Raw genomic sequence first — 24,850 nt, 5'->3', positions numbered from 1 at the left:
CTCTGGCAGCGTTACATCAGAAAAACGACTCGCTGGCCTGAATCTGAGGGATTCGCTACATTTTTAATCATCACAGGTTATCAAAGGTGAAGAAGCCTGTTCAACAGGAGGAGGTCGCCCTCAATAAGCTGCTTATCTCCAAGGCCCATATTTCCATTTATTCACTACTACCTCTTAAAGAGCGCAGGTTCCCACACACACACACACAGATTAACACACACACACACACACACACACAGATGAACACACACACACACACACAGATGAACACACACAGTCTACTGCAGATAAAACCACCACCCACATTTAAAACACTCAAATTTTTCTTCTTTCAGCACTGATTAAATGTCTAAATGAAACCAAAATATAACTAATAAAGACAAATGACATATGTCTGTGTGTGTACGTGTGTGTGTGTGTGTGTGTGTGAGCGCGCACGCGTGTGTGTGCTCCCCTCAAAAGCAAGAGTGCTTCATCATGTATTTTTCATTTCAGGTTGTGTGTCCGTCTGCACAAAAAAGGTCACACACGTCATCCTGCGTGAACCAGTCGGTGTGCACCTACACACACACACACACACACACACACACACACACACACTTCCTTCCTAAATGAACTGGTGACATGACTTTCAGCAGTGTAAGTGAGATAAGCCATTAACAGGACGGAGGACGCCTGGCGGCCTGGCAGGGTTACACTCACGCTCCCACCGGGACCCTGATTCTTCAACACTTTGGTCAGACGCACGCACGCACGCACGGACGCGCGCACGCACGCACGCACGCACGGACGGGAAGGGAATTCAGGTCCCATCGAAGGAGCCACTTAAAATTCTGTCGCTCTGCAGCGACGCGTCTTATTTCAGTCAGCGAGGCTCCGGCTTTAAAATCAGATGGTCCATTTTTTAAACTAAGGATTCAATCCCAAATAATAACTCTCGTAAACACTGCGAGGTGCCAACTGTGGCTGTTAATGTGCACGCCTGTGGCACGCACGTGCACGCGCACGCTCGGGCCCGCTCAGTGTCTAACAGCTCCAGCAGGTTTAACGAGCCGTTGCAAATGGGAGCTTCTGTGGCCGTAAAAACCAGGCAGCAAACACGGTGTTTATGTGCACGCCTGCCGCCGGGGGAGGCCCTGCCCCGCTGCTTTGATGTCTGCGTAAATCAAAGCAGAAAACGACCCGCGTCATGGTCTGTCCCACTGTGTGTGAGAGCTGACGTGCTGACGAGACCTGGAGGTCCTTGAACGCACCGTGACCTTGTTAATGAGCTGATAGATCGTTGTTTTTCCCCTAAATGCAGCTCGTTGTGTCATAATTAGCACCGGTCTAAAAATAGCTCCGCCTCTGTCGTGTTGTTACGCGCCGACTGGATTGTTCCATCATAGCTGTGACATTTAAAACTCTGCGAGAAGCCAAATATGAGCAACACACTCAGCAGAATCGGCCGCAAACGTGCAGGCTCTAGAAGCCACCGGCGCGTGCACGAGCGTGCACGCCGCTCACCAATTACGCTCCGTTTCACGCTCCAGTGACTCCGACAGGCTGTCACGCCCGTGTTACATAACTATATGAATCAGCGTTTACTACTGTACTTAACTGATGCACACACACACCAACATACAAGAAAATACACACTCGATCCCTGATTCACACACTTAATAACAAATAATCACAAGCGACGCGTAAAACCCATCTAACCAGTTACACGCCAGCGTTCTACCCATCTAACCAGTTACACACCAGCGTTCAACCATCTAACCAGTTACACGCCAGCATCTACCATCTAACAGTTACACGCCAGCGTTCTACCCATCTAACCAGTTACACGCCAGCGGTCAACCATCTAACCAGTTACACGCCAGCGTTCAACCCATCTAACCAGTTACACGCCAGCGTTCTACCCATCTAACCAGTTACACGCCAGCGTTCAACCCATCTAACCAGTTACACGCCAGCGTTCTACCCATCTAACCAGTTACACGCCAGCGTTCAACCCATCTAACCAGTTACACGCCAGCGTTCAACCCATCTAACCAGTTACATGCCAGCATTCAACCCATCTAACCAGTTACACGCCAGCGGTCAACCATCTAACCAGTTACACGCCAGCGTTCAACCCATCTAACCAGTTACACGCCAGCGTTCTACCATCTAACCAGTTACACGCCAGCGGTCAACCATCTAACCAGTTACACGCCAGCGTTCAACCCATCTAACCAGTTACACGCCAGTGTTTTACCCATCTAACCAGTTACACGCCAGCGTAAAACCCATCTAACCAGTTACACGCCAGCGTTCTACCCATCTAACCAGTTACATGCATCACCTGGACGATGAGCAGTGGTGAGACCCACAGAGGGAAGAACAAAGAAACTGGATTTCATTTGACTGTGGATGATTTCTTCAGAGATAAAGGAGAGCGACTAAAGAGGGATTTTAAAATAAACCCCATATTTTCAGAGCAGCACGGAAAAGTCTAAATATACTACAAATATCAGCGCGCTCCCGTTTAAAAGGTTCCAAAGACCTGAAGACAGGATTTGATGGGCAGTTTTAGCAAACAATGCTAACAGTTTATTCATAACAAGGCTAACGCTAAGAGATGGATCGAACACGAACACACACACACACACACACACACACACACACGCACCACACACACAACACACCACACACACACACACACACACACACACACACACCACACACACACACACGTGTTGTCTGCCTGTTCATCAAGCGTCCGGAGAAAGGCTGGAATAATCAATCAGACTACATTACCCAGACTTCACTGGAGGAGCCTTTAATGCATCAGCACTGTTTAAAAGCTTTCTGGAGCTCTTCAAGTGTTCTGATGGGACTGGTAAAAGCTGCCGGACTCTCCAGCACCGAGAGGAGGCTCTTCTGAACCCTCTGAGACGCGACGTCCGGCTCTGCCGAACCTTTTTTAAATTATTAATACAGCATAAAGCGGCTGCTCCAACTAAGACTGAGCCATGAAAGACGACACTGGTGGAGCTCTGAAAATGCTGATCCTGAAGGTGTGTGTGTGTGTGTGTGTGTGTGTGTGTGTGTGTGAGTGTGTGTGTGGTGGGGGGGGGGCAGCCGCCATATTTGACCTGCGAATGTGTTCAAAGCTCACAAGACCATCGATAACGACCTATCATGTGATTTACATGGTGACACCTTTGCCAAGGTCACTGGCACAATCTGCTGCATCAGCACCACAACGGTGGACCAATCAGAGCGCTGCGTTCGCTCCTCGCGCTCGCACGCAACCACCCACCCACACCCACACACACACGCCCCCCCCCCCCCCCCCACACACACACACACACACACTCACACTCACGCCCACACACACACAGCTTGGTTATTTATGAGCTCAGCCATCTTCTGCAGTGTCCAAACTCAGCATCTTCTGCAACCTCTTGTTTCCCCTCGATCATTCACCCCCCCCCCCCGCTCCTGTGCCCCCCCCCTCCCCCCACGCCACTCGTTTCATTTTTATTCCTACTTTTCCTGCGTCCCGCTGCTCTTGTTCTGCTCTTTAATAATTCATCCCCTGCTCCACTCCCTCCCCAGGGGAACAGCCACCACTGTCACAGGCCAAGCCCATTCATCAATGCCCCCCCGGCTCTTACCCCCCCCCTCCCTCCCCCGTTCCTCTGCACCTCCCGTGTCCATCATTCATGTTTTTATGGTCGTATCTGCAGCCGTGCCTCATTCTCCTCACGTTCTCCTGGCTTTGATCCGACATCGCTTCCATCTCGTAACGCCTCTTTCGCGCCACCACAGAGGAAATAAACCCCATTCCACACACGGGGGGGTGGGGGGGGGGATTAGACCATTATAGTCGAAACGCCATCACCATTGCAAACCAGTATACGGCAGCGCTGCCACGGAAACGCCGTTTTCATTTACTCCGTGTCCGTGTGAAACGGGCCCCTCTTCACCTGTCTGACGCTCTGATTGGCTGAAGCTCCCACAGGTCTTTAGTCTTTCAGGGGATGTGTGTTAATCAGAGCAACAACAGGGAGATGGGGGGGGGTGGTGGGGGGGGGGGGGCACTCCTCATAATTAAAGCTAATTGATCAGTTATTAAATGCTATTTCTGTTCACTTTGTTGCTCACCGCCACCCTTCTTTGGTCAGTTTCCTGCTATTGTTCTTCATCTCTCTTTCCTTCCTGCCCCCCCCCCAGAAAAATGCAAAGCTGCACTTTTGTGTCTGCTCTCGCTCTTATCACCTATCTTTGACACACACACACACTGTTGTGATGTCTCGAGCGACTTATCGGGTTGAACCTTTACACCCTACAGCGTGTCTCCACACACAAACACACATTTATACTTCTATCTTTCTGGGGACTTTCACTGCTACAACACACTAAACAGCCCTGTAAAGTTGTGAGGACCAGCCAGCATGTCCTCAAACACACACACACACAGTAATGGAGCTTTACCATGCCTGCAGGGGGGGGGGTCTCAGTTTCCTTCCCTCTGACACCCACTTCTGAGACGGCTGAGCTGAAGGTTTGTGGTCAGGATGCTGCTGCAGCGCCGTTTCTGCTCCTCATGTGCTCCTCCGTCACCCCGACCGCCGCTCCGTGAGACGTTTTTACTCCTGCAAGAGGAGAAGAGGTCGATAGGAACGATTACAGAAGGAATCGAATGTGGTGGGGGGGGGGGGGGTGTTAACAAGCACGACAAATTTCAAACAAAGGAATTCAATGAATAATTAAGCAAAAATCCTGAAAGCGAGCGAACAAACACCGACTGACACACAGGCCTTCATTCATGTTTTATGAGCTGGCAGGGGGGGGGGGGGGGGTGGGGGTGCAGGGGGGGGCAACACAAACATGTGCTTGTTTTCGTACACCGAGCGACACACTTAAGCAACACCGTCCGCCGTGTGTAAACAGGCCCGTCGGAAGAAACTGCACGTCACACACGTCCATGCAGGCAGGATGACTGACATTAGCAAGCAGCCTCTGTGTGTGTGTGTGTGTGTGTGTGTGTGTGTGTGTGTGTGTGTGTGTACAGGAAGTGAAGAACTTCATACAAAACAGTGAAAACAAACAACAGCCGCGGCTGCAGAGTGAGCCGAGGCGAACCTGAACACAGCGTTCCTGTTCACAACATGATGGCTGCACAGACGCCGCGCTCGCACCGGAACGCTGACATTTATGGCGGCGTGCACGTCTGCGTGCGTCGATATCCAGCTGTCGGGGTGAGGAGGACGACACCCCGATCAGAGGGAAAAAAACCAGGTATCGCACATATAGATCTGGATCCAGGTGAGGAGAGTAGCGGGGGAGGGAAACCATCCAGCCCGGATATTGAGCTGGAACCTCGGGATCCACCAGAGGCGGCAGCTCTGACAATTACCTCCTCGACACAGCGGGCAGCGACAGTCGCCCCGTCTTCGTGTCCTGCCAGTGACCACAGCCAACAGCCGGGGGGGGGGGGGGGGGGGCACGGCTCCACCACTTTAGGAGTGTGTGTGCAGAGACGGAGAAACAAACTCCCTGCCAGGAAGGAGCTGGCCGGCGTGCCAGCCCGTATTCCGCTCTCATTATCACAGCGCTGCACTGATGAACAACAACAGCGCCTCTCGTGCACGAGCCACTTCCTGTCTCTTTATCCTGCGTGACGGTTGAGCGTGCACGGTCGAGCGTGCACGGCCCAGCGCTGCCAGCAGCGGCGCTTTTTACATCAACGTCTCCGCGGTGAGAGACGACCACGCTGCTCGTTGCTCGCCGCCGCAGCATCTTCACGAGGACGCGGTCAAACAGCGTTTGGGTCGAGCCCGGATCCGATTATCTGCTACATTCCTCTCGGAACAGGAGGGTTTCGGGTCGCCACGCCGGCAGCTGCTTTAGTTCTTGTTTAAGGAAGTGCTGGATGCTCCGGCGGCCCACCCTCCTCCGTCTCCCGGTGGGACCGAAGGCGGCCGAGGGACGGCGTGTTCACGCATGGCTGCCTGTTAAAACTGGCCCTTGTGTGTTCGCGACCCCTCTCGCGGCTCCTCTTCCTCCCACCAAACATCACATCCCCGTCCATCTGCTTTATCTTCCTCGAGCCTCCCACCAGCCTCACTCCTCCTTTTATCCACCCCTATTAACACCATCCTGGCGGGGCATTAATGTGCAATTTTCCGTTTTTCTCCCCCAGAGAAAACAAGAAACGCCGCCTCATTAAGACCGATGGCAGCTCGGGGGTGCGGCCCGCACGCCATGTGGTTTATGTAAATCACCATGGCGCCCAAGGCTGCTGATTACGTCCCGTTTTTGTCCCTGCGGGGACGAACTGGGAATGGGCAGAGGGAAGGAAAAACCTGAGCTGGGAAAGGACTGGAAGATGGAGGAGGGATAACGGAGCTGTGGGAATTTGCTGAGACGGCTCTGAGCAGCAATTTACACCTTTCTCATCTGATAACGTCAAACAGGACAAGCAGCGGAGGAGAGGCGGCGAAGGCAGGCGGAGGATCCACGTAAGCCCAGGAGGAAGGGAATAATTAGTGCCGGATTTACACCCAGTATTCCCATTTCATACTTTTGATTATCTGCTTCGTGTTGTCAGATTGTCAGTCTCGTCGATTCTTCTTCCTTCTGCTCAAGACGGTGGCAGGAAACCGACGTTCCAGGGCAAAAGCAGGACGGCGCCTGATCAAAACATCAATCTGGCCAAATAAAACCATCTGAAGAGAAAAGTTACCTGTGAAAACGGAGGTTTTCCCAGAAAAAGCGCAGCCACAGAGATGCCGTTACAGATATAGCAGATGTCCACACAGAGCTAAAGCAAATGTTGTGGAGGCCGTTTTGGTTCTAAATCAACACAACATCCACCATGGCCCAGTACAACCAGCTCACCCTTTATTTGCAGTTTATGGGCGCAGGCAGCTCTAAACAGGGCATTTTTCGGCTATTTTTAACATCTCACGGGTAAAAGCAGCTGTTTGTTTTTCGGTGAATGGGGTGAGGAGGAGGAAGATGCGTGAAGATCCCCCCTCCAGCCAGAGAACCAGCAGGTCCTGGCACCAGCCAACGGCTCTGGCAACAAACATACTGGTACCTCTGCGCATTAGCTCCGCTCTTGCTCTGCTGTCACATTTTATACGCGTCTCATTCTCGAGAGAGGTTTCATCGGCGCAGCTTCGCCGCTACTGTGCGACGCCGGTCTGCCAGTGTTGACCCCCCCCCCTTCCTTCCCGCAGCTATTCCTGGGTCAGGTATTTCAGAGTGATTGGCCCACTATTTGCCGGCCGTATTTAAACATTCATCACGGTTGAGAGTGTGGGTAGATGGTTATTTTAGCATCTGGGGAAACATCTGTAAAAGCTGCCACGACGAATCTCAAACCTTCAGCTCCAGGTTGAGGATGATGCAGAACCGGGGGGGTGGGGGGGGTGTCGTGCACCAGCAAGAAGGAGAGTGAAAGGACTCTTTGATGTTTTGATCTTGATGTTTTGAAGCCACTGCGAATGAAAGGCAGCGCCGCTGTTACACAACGGTAGCTCGTAAGGGCTTTTCCTGCTCATGATGGACTTAATTCATTCCCAGAAATAAACCCATAATAACCCCTCTTTCCCAGATAAGATCGGGTCAGTTTTATATCCAAATGCCGAGGAAGAATTTCCTCTCTCACACACACACACACACACACACACACAAAAGAATACACAGCAGGGAAAAGGTGTGGAAATGTCTGGGTCAGACGTGCTCTTCTCCAGACCACCTTTGGACACGCTAAGCCTCCCGTTCCCGTGCCCATTCCGTGCCCATTCCTGGCTCCGAGGCCCTGCAGCTATAAGAAGAACCTGCACTGAGCTCCTTCATCATAAACTGGTCATTAAAGTGCAGCAGGAAGTCCTGGCCAGCAGAGGTGACAAGAGCAAACACCTCGTAAATATGAGGGAGGGTGAATTCCCAGGATGTCATCCTGGTATGACCGGCCACCACCACAGCGGCGTCTAAAACGGTCCTCATGGGCACACGCCACAGCGGCGCACGTGACACACCTGAGCGTCCACCGGTGCTCAGAGATTGAGTGACGCGTTCCCCCCCCACAGCGTAATTAAGAGGTGTGTTGACAGGCGGCGCAGCAGAGAACGCCGGGGGAACCGTCTGATTAGAGCGGCGGACGACGACGGTGACGGCAGCCATCGGAACATTTACACACTTATGGAAGCAGCTGCTCGTATCCATCAAGCGCGTGTTTCATGTGCGACTGCGGCCTTTTAATAACTTTGGGTTTGTTTTCCAGAGCGGCGTCTGCCAGGAAGCCGCAGCGCACTCACGTAGGCCAGGAGGTTAAATCACCGAGTATTGATGAGGCGGCAAGAAAGCAGAGAAAACGCTGATGCGGCTGCAGGTGGGGGGGGGGTCGGGGGGGGCAGCATTGACAGGGGAGCGCAACTCCCACCGCTCGATTATTAAAATGAAGGAGAGCCGTGCACGCGCGGCCCCTGCTGACAGCAGGTCGGGCCAGAGGGGCTCGGAAGGTGTCGGACTAACAAGGTTTGATGCATGCGCACGTCAGTCTGGCCATCGATGCTGCACCCCACCATGCTGGGGTTAGCTTAGCATTAGCCAGCGCGGGGGCACACGCCTACACGCCGGTTTGAGGTGAGATCAAGGCGGCCGTGCACGAACGATCGATGCTAAAGGAGAAGAAATATGCAAACGGAAAATCAATATTGGGGAGTTAAAGGGAACAGATCGGCCTCATTGTGACAGAACCACAGTGGCAGTTTGGGCATCGTGACTATTCTATCGCAGTACAGCGTGTGTGTGTGTGTGTCTGTGTGCGCACGCACGTGTCCTCAGAGGCTCCTGCTGTGCTGATTTCAGCATGAACAGATGGTCCTGCCGGGGCCACCATCTATGACAGAACCTGTGAATGTTCACTTTGAGAGAAGCTCTGTGTGTGTGTGTGTGTGTGTGTGTGTGTGTGTGTGTGTGTGTGTGTGTGTGTGTGTGCTTATTTCCTCCTCCATTTTCCCTCATCACTGCTGTGTGTGCTGCACACACACGAGGCTACTTTCCATGTTTTTCGACGCAGACACGCTGGCACCGACTGTGACCACAGAGGTCAAAGGTCATGACCTCGGTGGTCTTCAGCCCGCTTGCTCTCTTCTCCGACACTCAGCTGCTTAATCCCGTTTCATACTCGCGGCTAATCTCCTGTTTGCCAACACGCAGAGCCGACACGCCCATTCATCTGTTAGTGTGTCTGAGCAGGACTGTAGATATATGAAAGTGGTCTCACACACACACACACACACACACAAAAACATGTTAACAAAAACATGTTTTACACGCTGCACCTCAGAATCAGCAGCTGACCCCAAACACACATGTATGAGACGTGTGAGCTGTCCAGATGTGGACCAATCCCCTAATGGGCTTCCACAAAAGACACAGCTCTCTCTCACACACACACACACACACACGCGCACACACACACACACACACACACACCATTTATCTCTCTGCCCATTTCATTAAAAGCGGTAGTTTCATGAGGGATGGTGGGGGCAGATTATGGAGATGTATTTCCAAAGCCAAACACACAGTGAAATATAAGAAATTAATTTCCCAGGATGGACTCGGAATAATGGAATCTCCGGTTTTGGGCAGTAGGAGAACGTCCTGCCAGTCGGTGGTTCTAATTTTCACTCTCTTAGCTGCTGCTGAATGTTCAAAGAGCCAAGAAATCCCCCCCCGAATGCAGATTTCTCCTCCTCCCTCGGATGAAATGACTGATTGTATCGATTCCAAAAGACGAGGAGAAGCTCAATTTTCCACGTTTGGCCTGTATTCCTGTCAGAACTCCACATAAAGCAAACAGGGCACGCTTATTCAGCCTGATAGCAGCATGAATGAATCCGTGTTCAACGTCAGGCAGCCTCTATTAACCCCCCCTTCATACTTCTTCATCTGCTGCTCCTGCGTGAGCCGATCACTGACTCCATTCATTCCGGGTCAATTTGGGCAGTGTGCTCAACTGGATCGTTTCAGAGCCCACTTCCTTCCCCTCCGTCTCCACCAGTAAGAGTGGAGGCGGCGAGACGGGCTGAGGAAGGAACGGGGAGGGCGGGGGAGGAAGAAACGGACAGATTGAGGGGAAGCTAGGTGGCGATAACGGGGGGGGGGAATCAGGGAGAGGAATGCTGGGAATCCCTGAAGCAGATTTCTCTGCAGCCGCACCATCACTTCATCATTCACCATTTTGAGGGTTTTACCTCCAGCATGTTCTTATTCCCGTCATCGGCACTTTAAAGCCTCTTTCAATCGTCCCGGGGGGCTGTGGGGGAGGGAAGGCTCCTGACAGCTACCCCTCTCCCCCGTCAACCAGCTTCTCAGGCTCATAAATTCTCCCCCAATTCGGTTCATCTTCTACCCCAACGCCATCCTGGAACGTGTGTTAACGAGGCAGAAGACAGCAGGAGCACGAGGAGAGCGATTTAAAAAGACTCTTCGTGTTTCTCAGCCCAATTATGTTTTACATCAGCTCATATCTGATCTGAGACTATTAAAACACTCAGAATGGCACGCCTGTGTGTGTGTGTGTGTGCGTGTGTGTGTGTGTGGAAAGAATTAGATCGCAACAAGGCCTCAGACAAAGGAGGGAAAGAGAGCGAGAAGGAGATTCAGCCTCAACTTTTCCCCTTGGGATCGGTCGTCATGGCTACCGAAGCATCTGAACGTGGGACAAACAAGGAATATAGAGAGAGGGAGACGGAGGCAGAGGGAGAACATGGCGGGAACTTAAAGTGACAGAGGAGGTGACGACAGATACTGGGGAAAAGAAGGAAAGCCGACATCTGAGAGGCGGATCGGGGAAACGGCGGTGATGCAACCGGAACGAGCAGCCGGGACGGATCGGGACGGCTCATCTTACAGCAGACAATCAGAGCACATCTATATTTCAGAGGGCACCTTTAAACAGGGGGAGGGCGCGCGGGGATAGTGTTCCCACCCCGACACGTCCGCGGCTGGAGCTGAACTCTGATCCTCTCGGGGCCTTCGGGACAAACTCGTTTCTTAGAGGAGACACGACGCCTTCGGCCATCAGCAGCAACATCACTCACATAGGTAGAGGTCGGGGGGGGGGTGACTGGTCACCAGAGCCGGCGGGTCCGTTAGTACACGGTTAGCAACCATGCTAACGAGAAAAATGCGCCATTCAGCACGTGTGTCGCCTGCGCTCATGTGTTCCATTCTCTATACAATATTAACTCCAGGAAACAGGAAGTGAGCAGAACCAGAGCTCAAAGCAGGAAACCAGCGTCCGAACCAACTGGTTTGTCAACAGCTGCATGAAGTGGAAACGTTACAGGTGCTGAATTATTTATGGAGGCTAAAAGAAAGAGTTGTGAGCTGGTTCGGCCCGACGTGACAGCAAGGGCCAAGCCTGTGTGTGTGTGTGTGTGTGTGTGTGTTGTGTGTGTGTGTGTGTGGGATGAGTGTCAGTAAGGGACTGCGTGAGGAAAAAACAGAGAGAGAGAAAGTGATGCGCTCGGCTGAGCTCACCGACAAAGTCATTGCTTTCTCAAGGACACTGCGGCTACGGGGCAAGAAAGAGGGGAGGAAGAAGTGACAGGAAGAAGGAGGAGGAGAGGGAAATGTTGATGAAAGAATAGGAAGTGACCGGACACGGAGGGGTGGGGGGGTGGACAAAGTTGGGAAATAAAGCCACACTTCCTTAATCGTGCTTAATGTAGGATTTCTCGGAAGATCCGATCAGATTTTACGGACTTTATCGGAGGTTTCTGAAGGCAACAGTTTGTGGATTTCGTAATAAAGTCCAGGAACGACATTTCTGCCGGGGTCCGATTCAAGCTCACGCTCCAGTTACGCATTCCCAAAGCTGGGATGAGGCCAGGCAGGAGGAAGCGGAGCGGCGCTGTGTCCCAGTGACGGAGCGTCCTGACGGAAACCTCCGCAACCATCAATTATTAACACACAAACCCGCATAGAGCCCACACTCCCAGAACCAGAACCACAGATTAAAACAGACAACTTAAACAAGCAGGGTGAGTGCAGCTCCATCAGCTATGGAGGAATTTTCGGAACGATCCCGTTCGAATCTGCAGAAACCCTCCTGATCCCGGCGGGTCTCTGCTCCGGGGACCAAGCGGATCCCTGAGGGATCAGCAGCAGAGCCCGTCAGCGCGGACAGGAGATACAGGCTGATTCCCCCTCACTCACCTCCCGCTTATCCCGCCCGGCGCCTCTTGACTGGACGTCTCCGGCTCTGTCCCCCACGTCTGTCTTGGAGTCGCGGCGTCACCTGAGGAGACACCGGTTCAGAGGTGAGCCAACATCTTAATGATCCAGGATGAGACAGGTGAAACACAAACCAGCGGCAGACCTGTGCGTGTACGCGCACGGGCGCCGCGGGGGCGTTCCCCAGCAGCGGCGGAGCGGGCGAAGCCTCCATTAGGCGATCGCAGATTTAACCTCTGCACGATGGGCGCGATTGGCTGATTCACTTAGCGCAGAGAGAGATTACGTTAGCGAGTCGGCCCTCATCACCACCGGAGGGGAGTCACAGATCAGGCCAGATGAAGAGGCCGGGCGTGATCAGCACCTTCATCCTCCTGTAGCTCCACAACCGATCGGGTGATCAATGAACCTGCTAATATCACAGCTAACGCCCTCCTGCTTCTGTAGAGGAGGGTTGTCACACCCTGGGTGACTGGACGGCTGCTGGAGCGTTATGGTCCTGCAGGACGGACTGGTTCCCAGGCCCATTGTTGCTGCCATAAAATGCCATCGCAGGGCGTCATGGTTACGACTGTGAGACGGTTGTTTAGTCATCTGACTCCACTTCCTCACTCTGTTCAATGTTGTGTGTCTGTTAGCATGTTGCTACGTTACGTGAAGACTCTCCATTTGTCTCGCTATTCAATTTATGGAATTAAACCTTTTAAAATCCCCTTTTTAATATTCATACACTCTAATGGTATTTCTGCTGTGACGGGGGATCTCTGCCCCCCCCCAGTGTAATCCTAATCCAGATCATCTGCATTATGAATCATTTTCATTACACTGATATGAGGTTTAGATGTGTACAAAGAACTCAAGGACTGTTTTCTGAACTCATGTACAGGTTTTATAACCTCCAACACCCCCCCCCCCCCCACACACACACACACACACACACACACATGCTTCAGACGCAGCGAGACGGTGAGGGCTCAGGGTGGTCGGGTGAGATGAACACACGAAAGATATCCATCATTTTTTAAAAAGGCATGTTAGCATTCTGTCTGGAGCGGCGGCGGCGGCGGCGAGATGGAGACGCTGATAGACGCCTGTTTTGACCGCGCGGGTCGACCACTTGGTGCCGGGTTTGAGGGCCGCTACGTCCATCAGGCAGCCAGAGTGGAGTCTTCCAGGACGTCCATAAACATCTACAGAGGTTGAAAATGGGAGGAGAGGTGGCTCAAAGGTTCCAGTTTCAGCCAGTTGTTCCTCATTCCTGTGGGCGCGTGCACGGCCGACAAACTGAAGACGTTTGCTCTTTGTTTCTTTATCCCCACTGAGAATCTCCAGTTGGTGCGGCGGCCATCTTAGCCGCACGCCGTGTCCTTCTTTGGGGGAGGAGTCACACCTCCCTTGAAGAGCAGTGGGAGGAGCCTCTCAGGCTCTGACACCATGAGCCTGTTAGACTTTGACCAACTCCTGCAGGAAGTTCTCTCTTTATCTGGGTTTCTCAGACGTGCACCAGGAAACGGTGGCTTCATGCAACCACCTCTGAGCAAACCTGAGACTTGGCCAATCGGTTTCCTTCTCATTAGGTTGCCATGGCTACCGTCTGCCTCCTCACCCCCTCCCTGTAAACCCTGCTGGTTTGGGTTTTATCATCTGGAGATAACAGAGGTGACCTGAGAGCAGGGGGAGGTCACCTGACTCCCTCGGCTCAACCCCCCCACTGCGAGGTCCCGTTCTCGTGCTCGCCGGCGCCGCCATCTATCATCATTAGCAGGAGAACGGAGGCCTTGTCTACACCAAAAACATACAGAGACGCCCGTCTATCCATCCATCCATCCATCCTTCCCTCCCTCCCTCCCTCCCTCCCTCCATCCCCACCACTGCTGGGGTTACTGGAGCCCCTCCCAGCAGTCACCAGTTACCCCTCTGCCGTCGTGCACCCATCTCCTGCTGGTTTTGGAGGCCCACTGTGATCAATTAGCCCCCAAGTCCACTGAGTTGTTTGGGATTATAGAAAAATCTGCTGTGAACAGTGAAAAATGGCTGCAGCATCGAGTCGGACAGAAGTGAAACGGCTATGAAAGCGCGTGCGATGAGTCCTTCACACCATCCTTCCTGCAGAATGCTGCAGAACCAGGGAGTTGTGGGGCTGAGAACGGACGTTCCGATCACCGGGGATGATCAACAGAGGGGGAAGAAGAAGGGAGGAAGAGGAAAGCTAAAATGGTGGAGGAGGAGAACAGAAGGATGCATTCAGATGAGGGGAGGACAGGCAGAGGACAGAGTATTGTCTCCAGTTAATATGTAAAAATAACTCTGCTGCTGCTGCTGCTGGAGGAACAAACTGGGTCAGAGAATTCCCAGAGAGAAGAGAGAGGGAGGAGGGAGGGATGGGGAGGAGGAGAGAGAGGAGGGGGAGGGAAGAGAGGATGGGGAGGGAGAGAGAGGGAGGGAGGGGATGAAAGAGGAGGAGAGAGGGTAGAGAGAGGGAGGAGGGAGAGAGAGGACCAAGAGAGAGGGAGGGGAGGCGAGAGAGGGAGGAATGTGGGAGGAGGGAGGGAAGAGAGAGGAGGGAGAGAGAGGAGGGAGTGGGATGGAGAGAGAAGGAGGGTGAACGGGAGAGAGAGGGATGGGGAGGGAGAGAGAGGAGGGAGGGGATGGAGCAAGGGAGAGAGGACGGGAGGAGAGGGATGGGGAGGGAACAGGAGAGAGGGAGGGAGAGAGGGATGGGGAGGGAGAGAGAGGGATGGGGAGGGAGAGAGAGGAGGGAGGAGGAGAGAGGGATGGGGAGGGAGAGAGAGAAGAGCGGGGGAGGGAGAGAGAGGAGGGAGTGGGATGGAGAGAAAGGGAGGGAGGAGGAGAGGGAGGAGGAGTGGGAGGAGAGAGAGGGAGGCGAGAGAGAGAGGGGAGGGGGAGGAGAGAGGGAGGGAGAGGGATGGGGAGGGAGGAGGGAGAAGGGAGGGGAGAGAGGGAGGGGGACGGGAGAGAGAGGAGGGGGGGAGAGAGAGGAGGGGAGTGGGATGGAGGAAAGGGAGGGGAGAGAGAGGAGAGAGTGGGGAGGGAGAGACGAGGGAGGGAGAGAGGGAGGGAGGAGAGAGGAGGGTAGGGGATGGAGAGAGAGGGAGGAGAGAGAGGGAGGGGACAAGAGAGGGAGGGAGAGAGGGATGGGGAGGGAGAGGGAGAAGGGAAGGGAGAGAGGGAGACGAGAGGATGGGGAGGGAGAGTGGAGGGAGGGAGCAGTCAGAGGGAGGGGGAGGGAGGAGGGACGGGGGGGGAGAGAGAGGAGGGAGGGAGAGGAGAGGAGAGGAGGGAGTGGATGGAGAGAGAAGGTGGGGAGGGAGAGAGAGGGATGGGGCGGGAGGGGAGGAGGGAGGGAGGAGAGAGAGAGAGGAGGGAGGGGGATGGAGAGAGGGAGGGGGAGGGAAGAGGGGAGGGAGAGAGAGGAGGGAGGAGAGGGGGAGAGAGAGGTGAGGGAGAGGGGACCAGAGGTATCACATCAGTGTCCGTATCAGCACCAGTCTTCTTCACTGGTGCTGCTAAAAGCGTCCATGCACATCCGGAGGGGGGCCCCCCCGGGAGAGCCATGAAAGAAAAGGAGAGACCAGCCCCCAGCCAGAAAGATAGCCCGCCAGCCCGCAGAAGCCAGCCATCCAGCCCTCCCTCAGAAGACCCCCCCAGACCTCAAGATAAAGCCTCCGGAAAGCACTCCAGACACAAGTCAGAGAGTCCAGAAAACACCGAATCCATCAAGAACGGAAAGACCGAATCCCGACTGCAAAAAGACCAGCACACCTCCCTCCCTCCCTCCCCCATCATCAATCAACCTCATCCCTCCACCCTCCCTCCCATCCCTCCCAATTAACCTTCTTCCTGCCCCGCCTCCACATGTCTCCAGCCATCGGAGCCGTGTGCGTGACACCCGTGCACGTGTGCGACCGGCACTATTTAATTACAGCAGTTAAGCGGCGCGACGGATCCTGGAGCGGCGATAACGGTGGAGCCGACTCTCTCACCTGGCATAACGAGGAGACGGGATTACAGCCCGACGCTCCGGACGTTATTCCCAGTTCACTGTGGGATCGTGCTCTTCCTGGTGGTGTTGGGAGAACAACAGGTTACCTTCAGAGGGCAGCGTGCACGTGTGTGTAACTGTTGGTTCACATTGAAACAACCCTGGATTAGGGGGGATTAAGGATTACCCTGATAGTAACCTGCCACAAACGACCACTTTAAATGCTTTTAAAGACGCTTTCTGGGACGTCAGCACGCGCTGCGCAGCTTTTCCAGCTTTTCCAGCTTTTCCACGTATGCTGCGTGATATTCGATACCCACACAGGTTCGGTGCCGCTCACAAATCCGGGGGGATTATTCTCCTCCTCCCAAACTTTAGCCGCACTGTCATCAAGACCTCGGCAAACCTCAGCGACCTGCGGCTAACCTTTAGCTCCTCCGCGTTCCCATCGCTAACCTTTGACGGCCAGACCGGTCCACACATGGACACGTTTCTTTAAAACGAGCCCGGCGCTTAAGCCCAGTAAGAAGTCAAGACCTCGGGGGATTAACCTGCAGCGCCGGTCCAAACTGGGCAGGGCTGCGTCCCGGCTGAGGCGAGGCGACAGAAATAGCCGCCGCTGGCTGCGGCACACGTACGGCCGCTTCCTGCCAGGCCGCGTCTGTGCAACAGAACAATCGGACCGGTTTGCACCGGTCCGGCGCCATTCTATATGAGCTTAAAGTCCAGAAGCAACGAGACCATAAAAGAGACGATAAAACTCGCCCGCTAAGCTAAAATCTGAGACTTTGCTCCTCGTGAATAAACAGGATTCCAATAAAAGGCGGGTGTGTGAGCGTGTTTGTCTATACTTGTGAGCCCACGCAGGTTAATCCACATATTAAGTTTGAGTCTTGAGCTCACACACAAACACGAATCCATCCCGTGTGATAACGAGCCCATTGAGCAGCCGCGTTTCCAGGCCGTCGCTGGAAGAGAAAAACAAGCAACGGCGGCTGATTTACGCCGCCGTTTTTCCCGTTTCCCTGCACAAATAAACATTTCTGGGGCAGTTCTGATGGGTTCTGGTCGGACATGATGGAAGAGCCTCAATTAGTGACTTTTAATGCGGAGTAAAAGCCTCCAGCAACAAATCAGACCTCGTTTCATCGCTAATGAGGGAAGGAAGAGCCCGGTTCTGCCGTCAGGGCGGGTTCAGGGGAACCAGAGGGGTTTGCAGAACCTTCCCCTGACCTCCGTGCACGTTTGTGCTAAGCTAATGAGCTACATCAGCAAGCTGCACACGTGGATCCGCTCGTTTCTTTTTGGAGAGGCTGTGCGGGAGCAACGGCCAGAACCGAGCGGGTCCAGCGCAGCGTTCTCGACCCAAACGAGTTCACAGCGGGGTCGCCGCCCACAACACGCCCATCCCAAAACCTTTAATAAGATGATCCAACAGGAGGCGCCAGCCAAGACGCCTTCGTGGACCCTCATTTGCAAGAGGCAGCCGTGCAAGACGGCCCGACTCAGCCGGCGCCGGAGAGGGAAGATCTCCGGAGGAAGGTGGCCGGACACGCCTCAGCGGCCCCGAGGAACACGGCCCAATTACGGTCCGGTTGAGGCTCTCTCCTCTATCTTAGTTTCACCGCTAACGTGTATTTCAGAGCGCCGCTGAACAACCTGCCGCTGGCCTGGATCTGTCAGGCAGACGCGAAGGCGGGATTTACGACGCACAAGCGCGTCAGGCGTCGCACAACCGAGCGAGCCGGTGTTGGAACACAAAGGCTGATCAAAAGCCCGGGCCGCTGCCCAATCTGCTCCGGTTCTTCTATCGTTCTCTCCCCGGCCCGTTAGCGTGACGCCGTCATTATCTGCCGGCGTGGTCGTTCCCCTTGAAGAGGAGCCCAATAGAAATAAAAGCACATCTCAGGTACCGGCGAAACCGCCTCCTCCCGCTCCCTTTTTGGACCTTTATTGGCAGAACATTAGAAGTTGCAGCAGCTTTGAGGCAGGTGCAACACTGACTGACAGACGGAGGCCTTGAGGAGCCACGATCGGCTACTTTATCGGGCGTCACATGGTTCAAGTCTCTGTGGTCTCCAAAGGCTTCCAGTTAATGCTGGTATCACTCATCTGCCCACAATGATGCAATCAGGTACCCTTAAAAAACCCCATGGTGTACAGCCGTTTTATGGTGTGTGTGTGTGTGCGTGCGTGTGTCTACACAGACACTGCAGCCCCACATAAACCCTACTTTACTTGCTAAACTTCCTAATCAGATAGAGAAATCTCTCTCCCGTGCATCTCACTGATAATCTCCATTAGCAATTTCCAGTGATAGCAGTGATATGCTACAGCTTAACATGAAAGCAGCAATTAATCCGCTGGCAGTCAGCAGGTCAACGCTAACAGACACACACACACACACACACACACACACACACTTTCCAGGCCTTCTGTGCATGTGCGGTGATTTTTGTGCAACACTCGACCAGTATCTCTATTCAGGAAGTGAATCTGAGTGCTACATATTAGCGCTTTGCCACTTCCTGATCTCTCGCTCACACACACACACACACACACACACACACCATTATAAACTATGCATTGAAGACTGTCAACCTTCAAAACACATGATCAGACAACACAACCTTGTCTGGCAACTGCCTTGCTCCACGGCACCCTGTCCTTTCACCCAAATCTGTTAAGCCATACAGGGGTTCAAACTGGCAACCTTCCAGTCACAGGCCCAACATGGTCGGCTGCGTCTCGCTCTGAATAAATAACCTGATCTTCCAGGAAGCCTGAATGAGGGCGAGCTATGGTTTCCCTGATCTAAGCTCTTTTTGATACAGTGAGCAGAGAGAGAGTGTGTGTGTGTGTGCGTCTGTGTGTGTGTGTGTGTGTGTGTGAGTGTTGGGGGCAGTCAGACACCACAGCCAAGTCAAAAGAGCAGATGGGCGGCAAATTGTCAAACACTTTCTCATCTGAATCTTCAAAAAGCCAACTCAAAAATAAGTAATCATGATGCTCAATGGTAACAACCAGGCTAACACAGCCATGCTAACACACCCAGGCCAACACATCCAGGCTAACACAGCCATGCTAACACACCCAGGCTAACACACCCAGGCCAACACACCCAGGCCAACACACCAGGCCAACACATCCAGGCTAACACAGCCATGCTAACACACCCAGGCAACACACCCAGGCCAACACACCCAGGCTAACACACCCAGGCCAACACACCAGGCCAACACATCCAGCTAACACAGCCATGCTAACACACCCAGGCTAACACACCCAGGCCAACACACCCAGGCCAACACAGCCAGGCTAACACATCCAGGCTAACACAGCCAGGCTAACACACCCAGGCCAACACATCCAGGCCAACACAGCCAGGCTAACACACCCAGGCCAACACATCCAGGCCAACACAGCCAGGCTAACACAGCCAGGCTAACACAACCAGGCTAACACAGCCAGGCTAACACAACCAGGCTAACACAACCAGGCTAACACAACCAGGCTAATACAACCATGCTAACAATATAAACCACAGTTGTTCCTATCAAAACATCCAACTGTAACTGTTGAAATTAGCTGTAATTTATTTCATCCCATCGTCATCATGCACAGTGACAGAGTTATGCTAACGCTCATCTTCTAATTTTGTGATAACAGGGGGAAAAAAGTTCTAAATAAAATACAACATGTACCACTGCCGCCTAACAAAGACTTCCTCGCTTTCCCCAATCAGGAGGAAGTGAGGTGTGAGGGGGCGGGGCTTACAGGGGGGACAGGAAGCACTATAGACATGAAACAGTGAAGTGCGATTCAGTCATGATTAATGCTGTTTAAACAAGGTTTGGAGGGAGGAGAGATCGGGATCACCTCCAGTCTGGAGCTCCTTAATCCCACTTCCTGATCCTCTTTCCTCCCGAGAGGCAACAGCAACACCGTCTTGACTCAGTGATCAATCATGCAACATTCTCCTTTAACGGGCTTCTGACAGACGCTGATGTAAACAAACACGGCAACTGTTGCCTTTCCCTGTTCGGCCATATTAATTAGGCAGGGGTCAGAGGTCACGGTGAGCCCGCTTACACGCCCACATTTCTTCCCATTGACTCTCCCGACTGGGGAATGTGTCTATTGTGGAGCGCGATTCCCATTTTATACCAGCGGAAAAATTCAGATCATTTACTCGTCCCGTCATTCTTGCGCTAATATTTCATCGCCCATCAGGGACGGAGTTGGCGCCATAAACGACAATAACGCAGAGGAGGGACGAGGAAACGGGAGCGAGGACACGCGGCGTCACGACCTCCAAGCTGGAAGCACCTGCGTTCGGGGGGGGGGGGGGGGCTGAATGACCTGTGGAGGTTCTAAAGACAGAGAAGGGCGTCCACGTGAGAGACGGCGGTCCGAGCCGGGGACGGCGGTCCGAGCCGGGGACGGCGGTCCGAGCGGGGGACGGCGGTCCGAGCCGAGGTCCAGGAAACCTTACATGGACATGTCTCTCACTCTGCTGAGGTCTGTCTCCGTTTCACTCACTCCCTCATGTCTTGTCTTTGTCACTGTGAGCTATTTCTGGACTCCACACCGTGTTGAAAGGAAACACACACACACACACACACACACACACACACACACACACACACACACACACACACACACACACACACACACACACACACACACACACACACACGCTCGATTCCCGTGTTAATGTCTTTATTCCCAATCCTGTTGGGATGCTGTAAACCCTCCTTGTTTGTCCAGATTGGAGGCGGAGGGGGTGTGTTTGCGTGCACGCCAAACGGTTGAGAATGCCACGGCGCCAGGAGGGCCCAGCCCAAACGCACGCCGGGTCCTCTGGCTACGCCAGCGCCGACGGGAGCCTCCGCGTTTCCCGCCGCCACGCCGGCCAATTAGAAAACCTTTTACCAAAGCCTGGTCCGATTGGATTAGCATTCCATTTCCCTGCCTGAATGTGCTGCCGCGTGCTAGAATCCGAGGAGCAGCGGACTCCGGTTACGATGACAGGCACCAGAATACCCACCGGAGGGGGGGACGAGGACACGTCCCGTCAATCTGCCGCCGACTGATGCTGCGGAGACGCCGAACAGGTCAAACCGACAACGAGGAAGCAGACGGGGAGAAACGATCCTTTATTTTCTCTTCATCTAGCGCTAAGCTAAGCTAACCGAACACGGAGCTGTGTTCGACTCCCTTTCATCCCCACATTCCCAGCATCCTCTTACTGGTCTGTCCTGGAACCAGCCTGTCCCACCTTCTGGACCTGGACCAGACCCCCCCCCCCATCCCACCCTAACGCCTCCATCTTCCACACAAGGCCGGCTGTGCGCCGCACAACAACGTCATTACAGCGGCCCGAAACAAACAACTCCGGCCGTACGCGTCCCCACTCCATAAACCAGCTCCAGTTAGTGGGACAAAGACGGCCCACATCTCGCTCCGGGGGGGGGGGCAGGCGTGGCCCCGGGTGTCAGACGAAACTGGGTGGAGGAAACCAAAATAACCTAAAGGCAACAGGCCATTACTCAAGGCTGCAGAGCAGCAGGCACAAAGAGCTGATACTGGGGGCAGAGGGGTCAGCTGGGACACCGCTGGTACTGGTGCTGCAGCAGTACCGGCACCGGGGGGGGGCGGGGGGGGCTGGAGTAGAACAACACATAACAGGAACTTTATTCACATTGGCTGTATGTTCAAAGCTGCCAGTTCCGTTGATAAGCGTCAAGCACGTGAGAATATTAAACGCTGAACTTTTCTGGTCACATTTGTTCCCCAAACAAAGACGTTGGGCTTCAAATGTGGCTTTAAAAGTCTCGTATTGATACTCGAGCAGATAAAGGTGAGCACGTGGCCAACAATATCAGCTATTTACAGTCCGCGCGTCACTGTAAATCAGAATTTCTTTTAACTTTTGTGCAAAAAGGAGGTCAAAACGGCGTTTACGTGGGATTTCTATGCGTGGCTTTCCCATCTGCGGGTGCATTTTCAAATGTAACCCCCCAGGAATGTCCTGTAACCCTGTGGTGCTGCTCCTGTAAACCAGCAGAAAAATATGCCAACGAGCTGGTTGAACCAGAACTGATGGAGAACCGCGTCGCTTCTTCCTCATTTCACGCAGGAACCGCAGAGAAGGTGCGTTTTTCAGCAGGAAATGAGTGTAGAAACACGCTACTTCCCCAAAGCAGCGGCTCAGACCCTCAACGCAGAGTTAAACGCTTGTTTTCGGGGGGAAAAGTGTCTCTTCTCGGCAGAGTTGAGCAGCGGCGGAGGCTCCGCTCCGCGTCCCGCAGCTCAGCGCGGAGCTCGGCCACAGGCACCTGCTGTAGAAGATGAGCTGCTCGGCCTCAAACCTCGGAAATACAACCGAAACTTTCCCACAAAAACACCCATAAACGCCTCGCTCGGACCAACTTCCCATTTTTACAGCCCGAACACGCGGAGAGAGAGGAACGCGCCGGGAAAGGGGCTCCAATTCAGGGTAAAAATCGGCTAAAACTCCGGGGAAATGTGGATTAACTTACGGGGCTGGAGCGAGTCTGTCACCGCCGAATACCCGCGGGCGAACGGCAGAACACACGACGGGAGCCGCTGAGTGAGTCCCGGAGCCTCTGCTGTTCCTGCGCTCGCGCACCGACCTGCGCTCGCGCCCCGACCGACACAGACACGAGCCGAGAGCGACGCTGCCGCGGCGCGCATGCGCAGCCCGCTCCGGCTCATCCCGGCGGAGCAAGAAAACACGCAAAAAATCTCCCCTCTGCGGGGAAATGTGACCAAAATATGGATAGTTGCGGTCTCCTATCGATCTGTGACGTCACTGCGTGATTAGCTTACTTGCTGGTTGCGTAATAAACCTCGAAGGGAGCCCAAAACTGACAAATGTGACCGGAAAAATAAGGTTTTATGTGATTTGGGCTGATGTTTTTTTTTTACTTTTTTGTTCCAAAATAAATGTTAGTGTTGAAAAAGCCAGTCGGAATATTGAGGAATGGTTGTAAGACATTATTGTGAGATATTAAATCAAATTCTGTTTTTTTGTATATTTTATTGTTGCTTCTAAATCACACGAATCGTCACGTTTGATAGAATCTTATGAAATAAGTATCTAACTTTTCCTGCACTCTCCCTTCCGAAAATGTGATTTTAACTAGTTGCGTGGAAATAAAATGGGAAAAAAAACGTTCCTAAATGCCTCTTTTATCCAGCCATTCATGCAATTAATAGTTGAAAAACACGCCAGTGCTCATCTTCCCGTCCGGGCATCTCCCCCCCTCAGACACTGATAAATAATTCAGCAATAACAGCTCTGCTGCACACGCACATGATGCATCGCGCACTTTTCTGTTTCCCCCGCAGCAAATCTGCAGGATAAAGTTCGATCTCCGCGTTCGGTGGAGGGCCTGATCGGCCGGAGATTACAGGCTCCCGTCACCTATCAATAGCCTCCTGTGCGGGGGGAGAAGAAGAGGAGGAGGAGGAGGAGGAGGAAGAAGAGGAGGACGATTGGGGGGGGTTCAATGCGCAGACGGTGCAGAGCGACCAGTCCCGGAGGATGCTGTCCGGAAGAGAGGAGAGATCAGCCTTCCAGCGACGGTAGATGTGATCCAAAACATCCCATCGCCGGAGCTCCGGGGGGGGGGAAGAGGGGGTGTGAAGGTTGGGAGGAAGGGTGAGACCAGCGGGGGTGGGAAAGAGAAAAGCAAAGCCCTTTACCTGCACAGCCGCCGCCGGGATGCTGTTACTCCGAGCTCCCTGGATTCACTCCGAGCTGCTCGCTGCCGAACTGGAATTTTCAGACGTTGGGATCCTGCTCACGTGGTCGCGCCCGGCGCCTCTGATTGGTGGAGCCGCTCGCTGCTCGCACCTGTACGGCGGTAGGGGAAGAGGGAGGGAAAAGGGAAGTGTTCTGCTACAGAAGCCTAAATATAGAGATAAGCACGACCATCACTTTACACGTTGATACATTTACATCAATAAAGTGAAAGGGGGGGGGGGGGGGCTCTATTATGGGCTGTCAATAGTTTTCAGGCCTCATTTTGTCCCCATTTGACACCAGACCTTCCTATATGACCTGCCTGCTGCCTTTTAGTGTGTGGCCGCGGGGCAGAACCACAAAAACAGCCCCGTCGGAGGCAACCACGGTGTATTTAGGATTATGGGTAATCTGCACATGTGAGCGTTCGAATGTCAAATCCCTGGAAAAAAAAAAATCAGCTTTGTGGATGTTTGGATTTGTCTTTGAACTGGTGGAAGAGCTCAGTGCTGGAGAATCTGGCCTGGACCCTGCACGTGCACGCGCACGACACCAAGTGCCACGCACGGAGCTCCGTATCCATGAGAACGTGTCCGACGCCAATTAGCCAGACAATCCCTCCTCCCGTTAACTCTGACGAGGTTTAATTAGCGTGTCTGCCGTCGAGCGGTACGCGGGAGTTGGCGGTAAACCTCAGAGCCTCCACGAGCCGCCGCCGCCGCCGCCGCGCGCGCTTCTCCATCGACCTAGCAAGGCCGCGGCGTAGTAGCAGTCAATGGTGCGCGAGTATTTTTAGATTTCATGTGGGTTGCAGATGCTGCTCCGCTCTAGCAGGT

The 24,850-nt window shown here is 53.5% G+C and overlaps 1 protein-coding gene across 6 annotated transcripts in view; it reads right to left on the bottom strand.

Annotated features, from left to right (window-relative positions):
- The window catches only part of strbp (spermatid perinuclear RNA binding protein), a 38,175-nt gene extending 14,051 nt beyond the window's left edge, over positions 1-24,124 (bottom strand). For 4 of the 6 annotated variants that reach the window (XM_057019501.1, XM_057019504.1, XM_057019506.1 and 1 more), the window contains exons 1-3: positions 22,786-22,940; positions 12,220-12,301; positions 4,468-4,628 (exon numbers count right to left, since the gene is read on the bottom strand). In XM_057019501.1, coding sequence (XP_056875481.1) covers positions 4,468-4,470 — 3 coding nt within the window. In that variant the 5' untranslated portion in view covers positions 4,471-4,628; positions 12,220-12,301; positions 22,786-22,940. Of the gene's footprint in view, positions 1-4,467; positions 4,629-12,219; positions 12,302-12,382; positions 12,402-22,785; positions 22,941-23,974 lie in introns of those variants that run through there. The other 2 variants (XM_057019502.1, XM_057019503.1) reach the window with 2 other exon arrangements.
- Positions 24,125-24,850: the final 726 nt, after the last annotated feature.

Source organism: Takifugu flavidus, chromosome 20, assembly GCF_003711565.1.
Source record: "Takifugu flavidus isolate HTHZ2018 chromosome 20, ASM371156v2, whole genome shotgun sequence".
NCBI lineage: Eukaryota > Metazoa > Chordata > Actinopteri > Tetraodontiformes > Tetraodontidae > Takifugu > Takifugu flavidus.
This window is presented reverse-complemented; position numbering and strand designations above follow the sequence as displayed.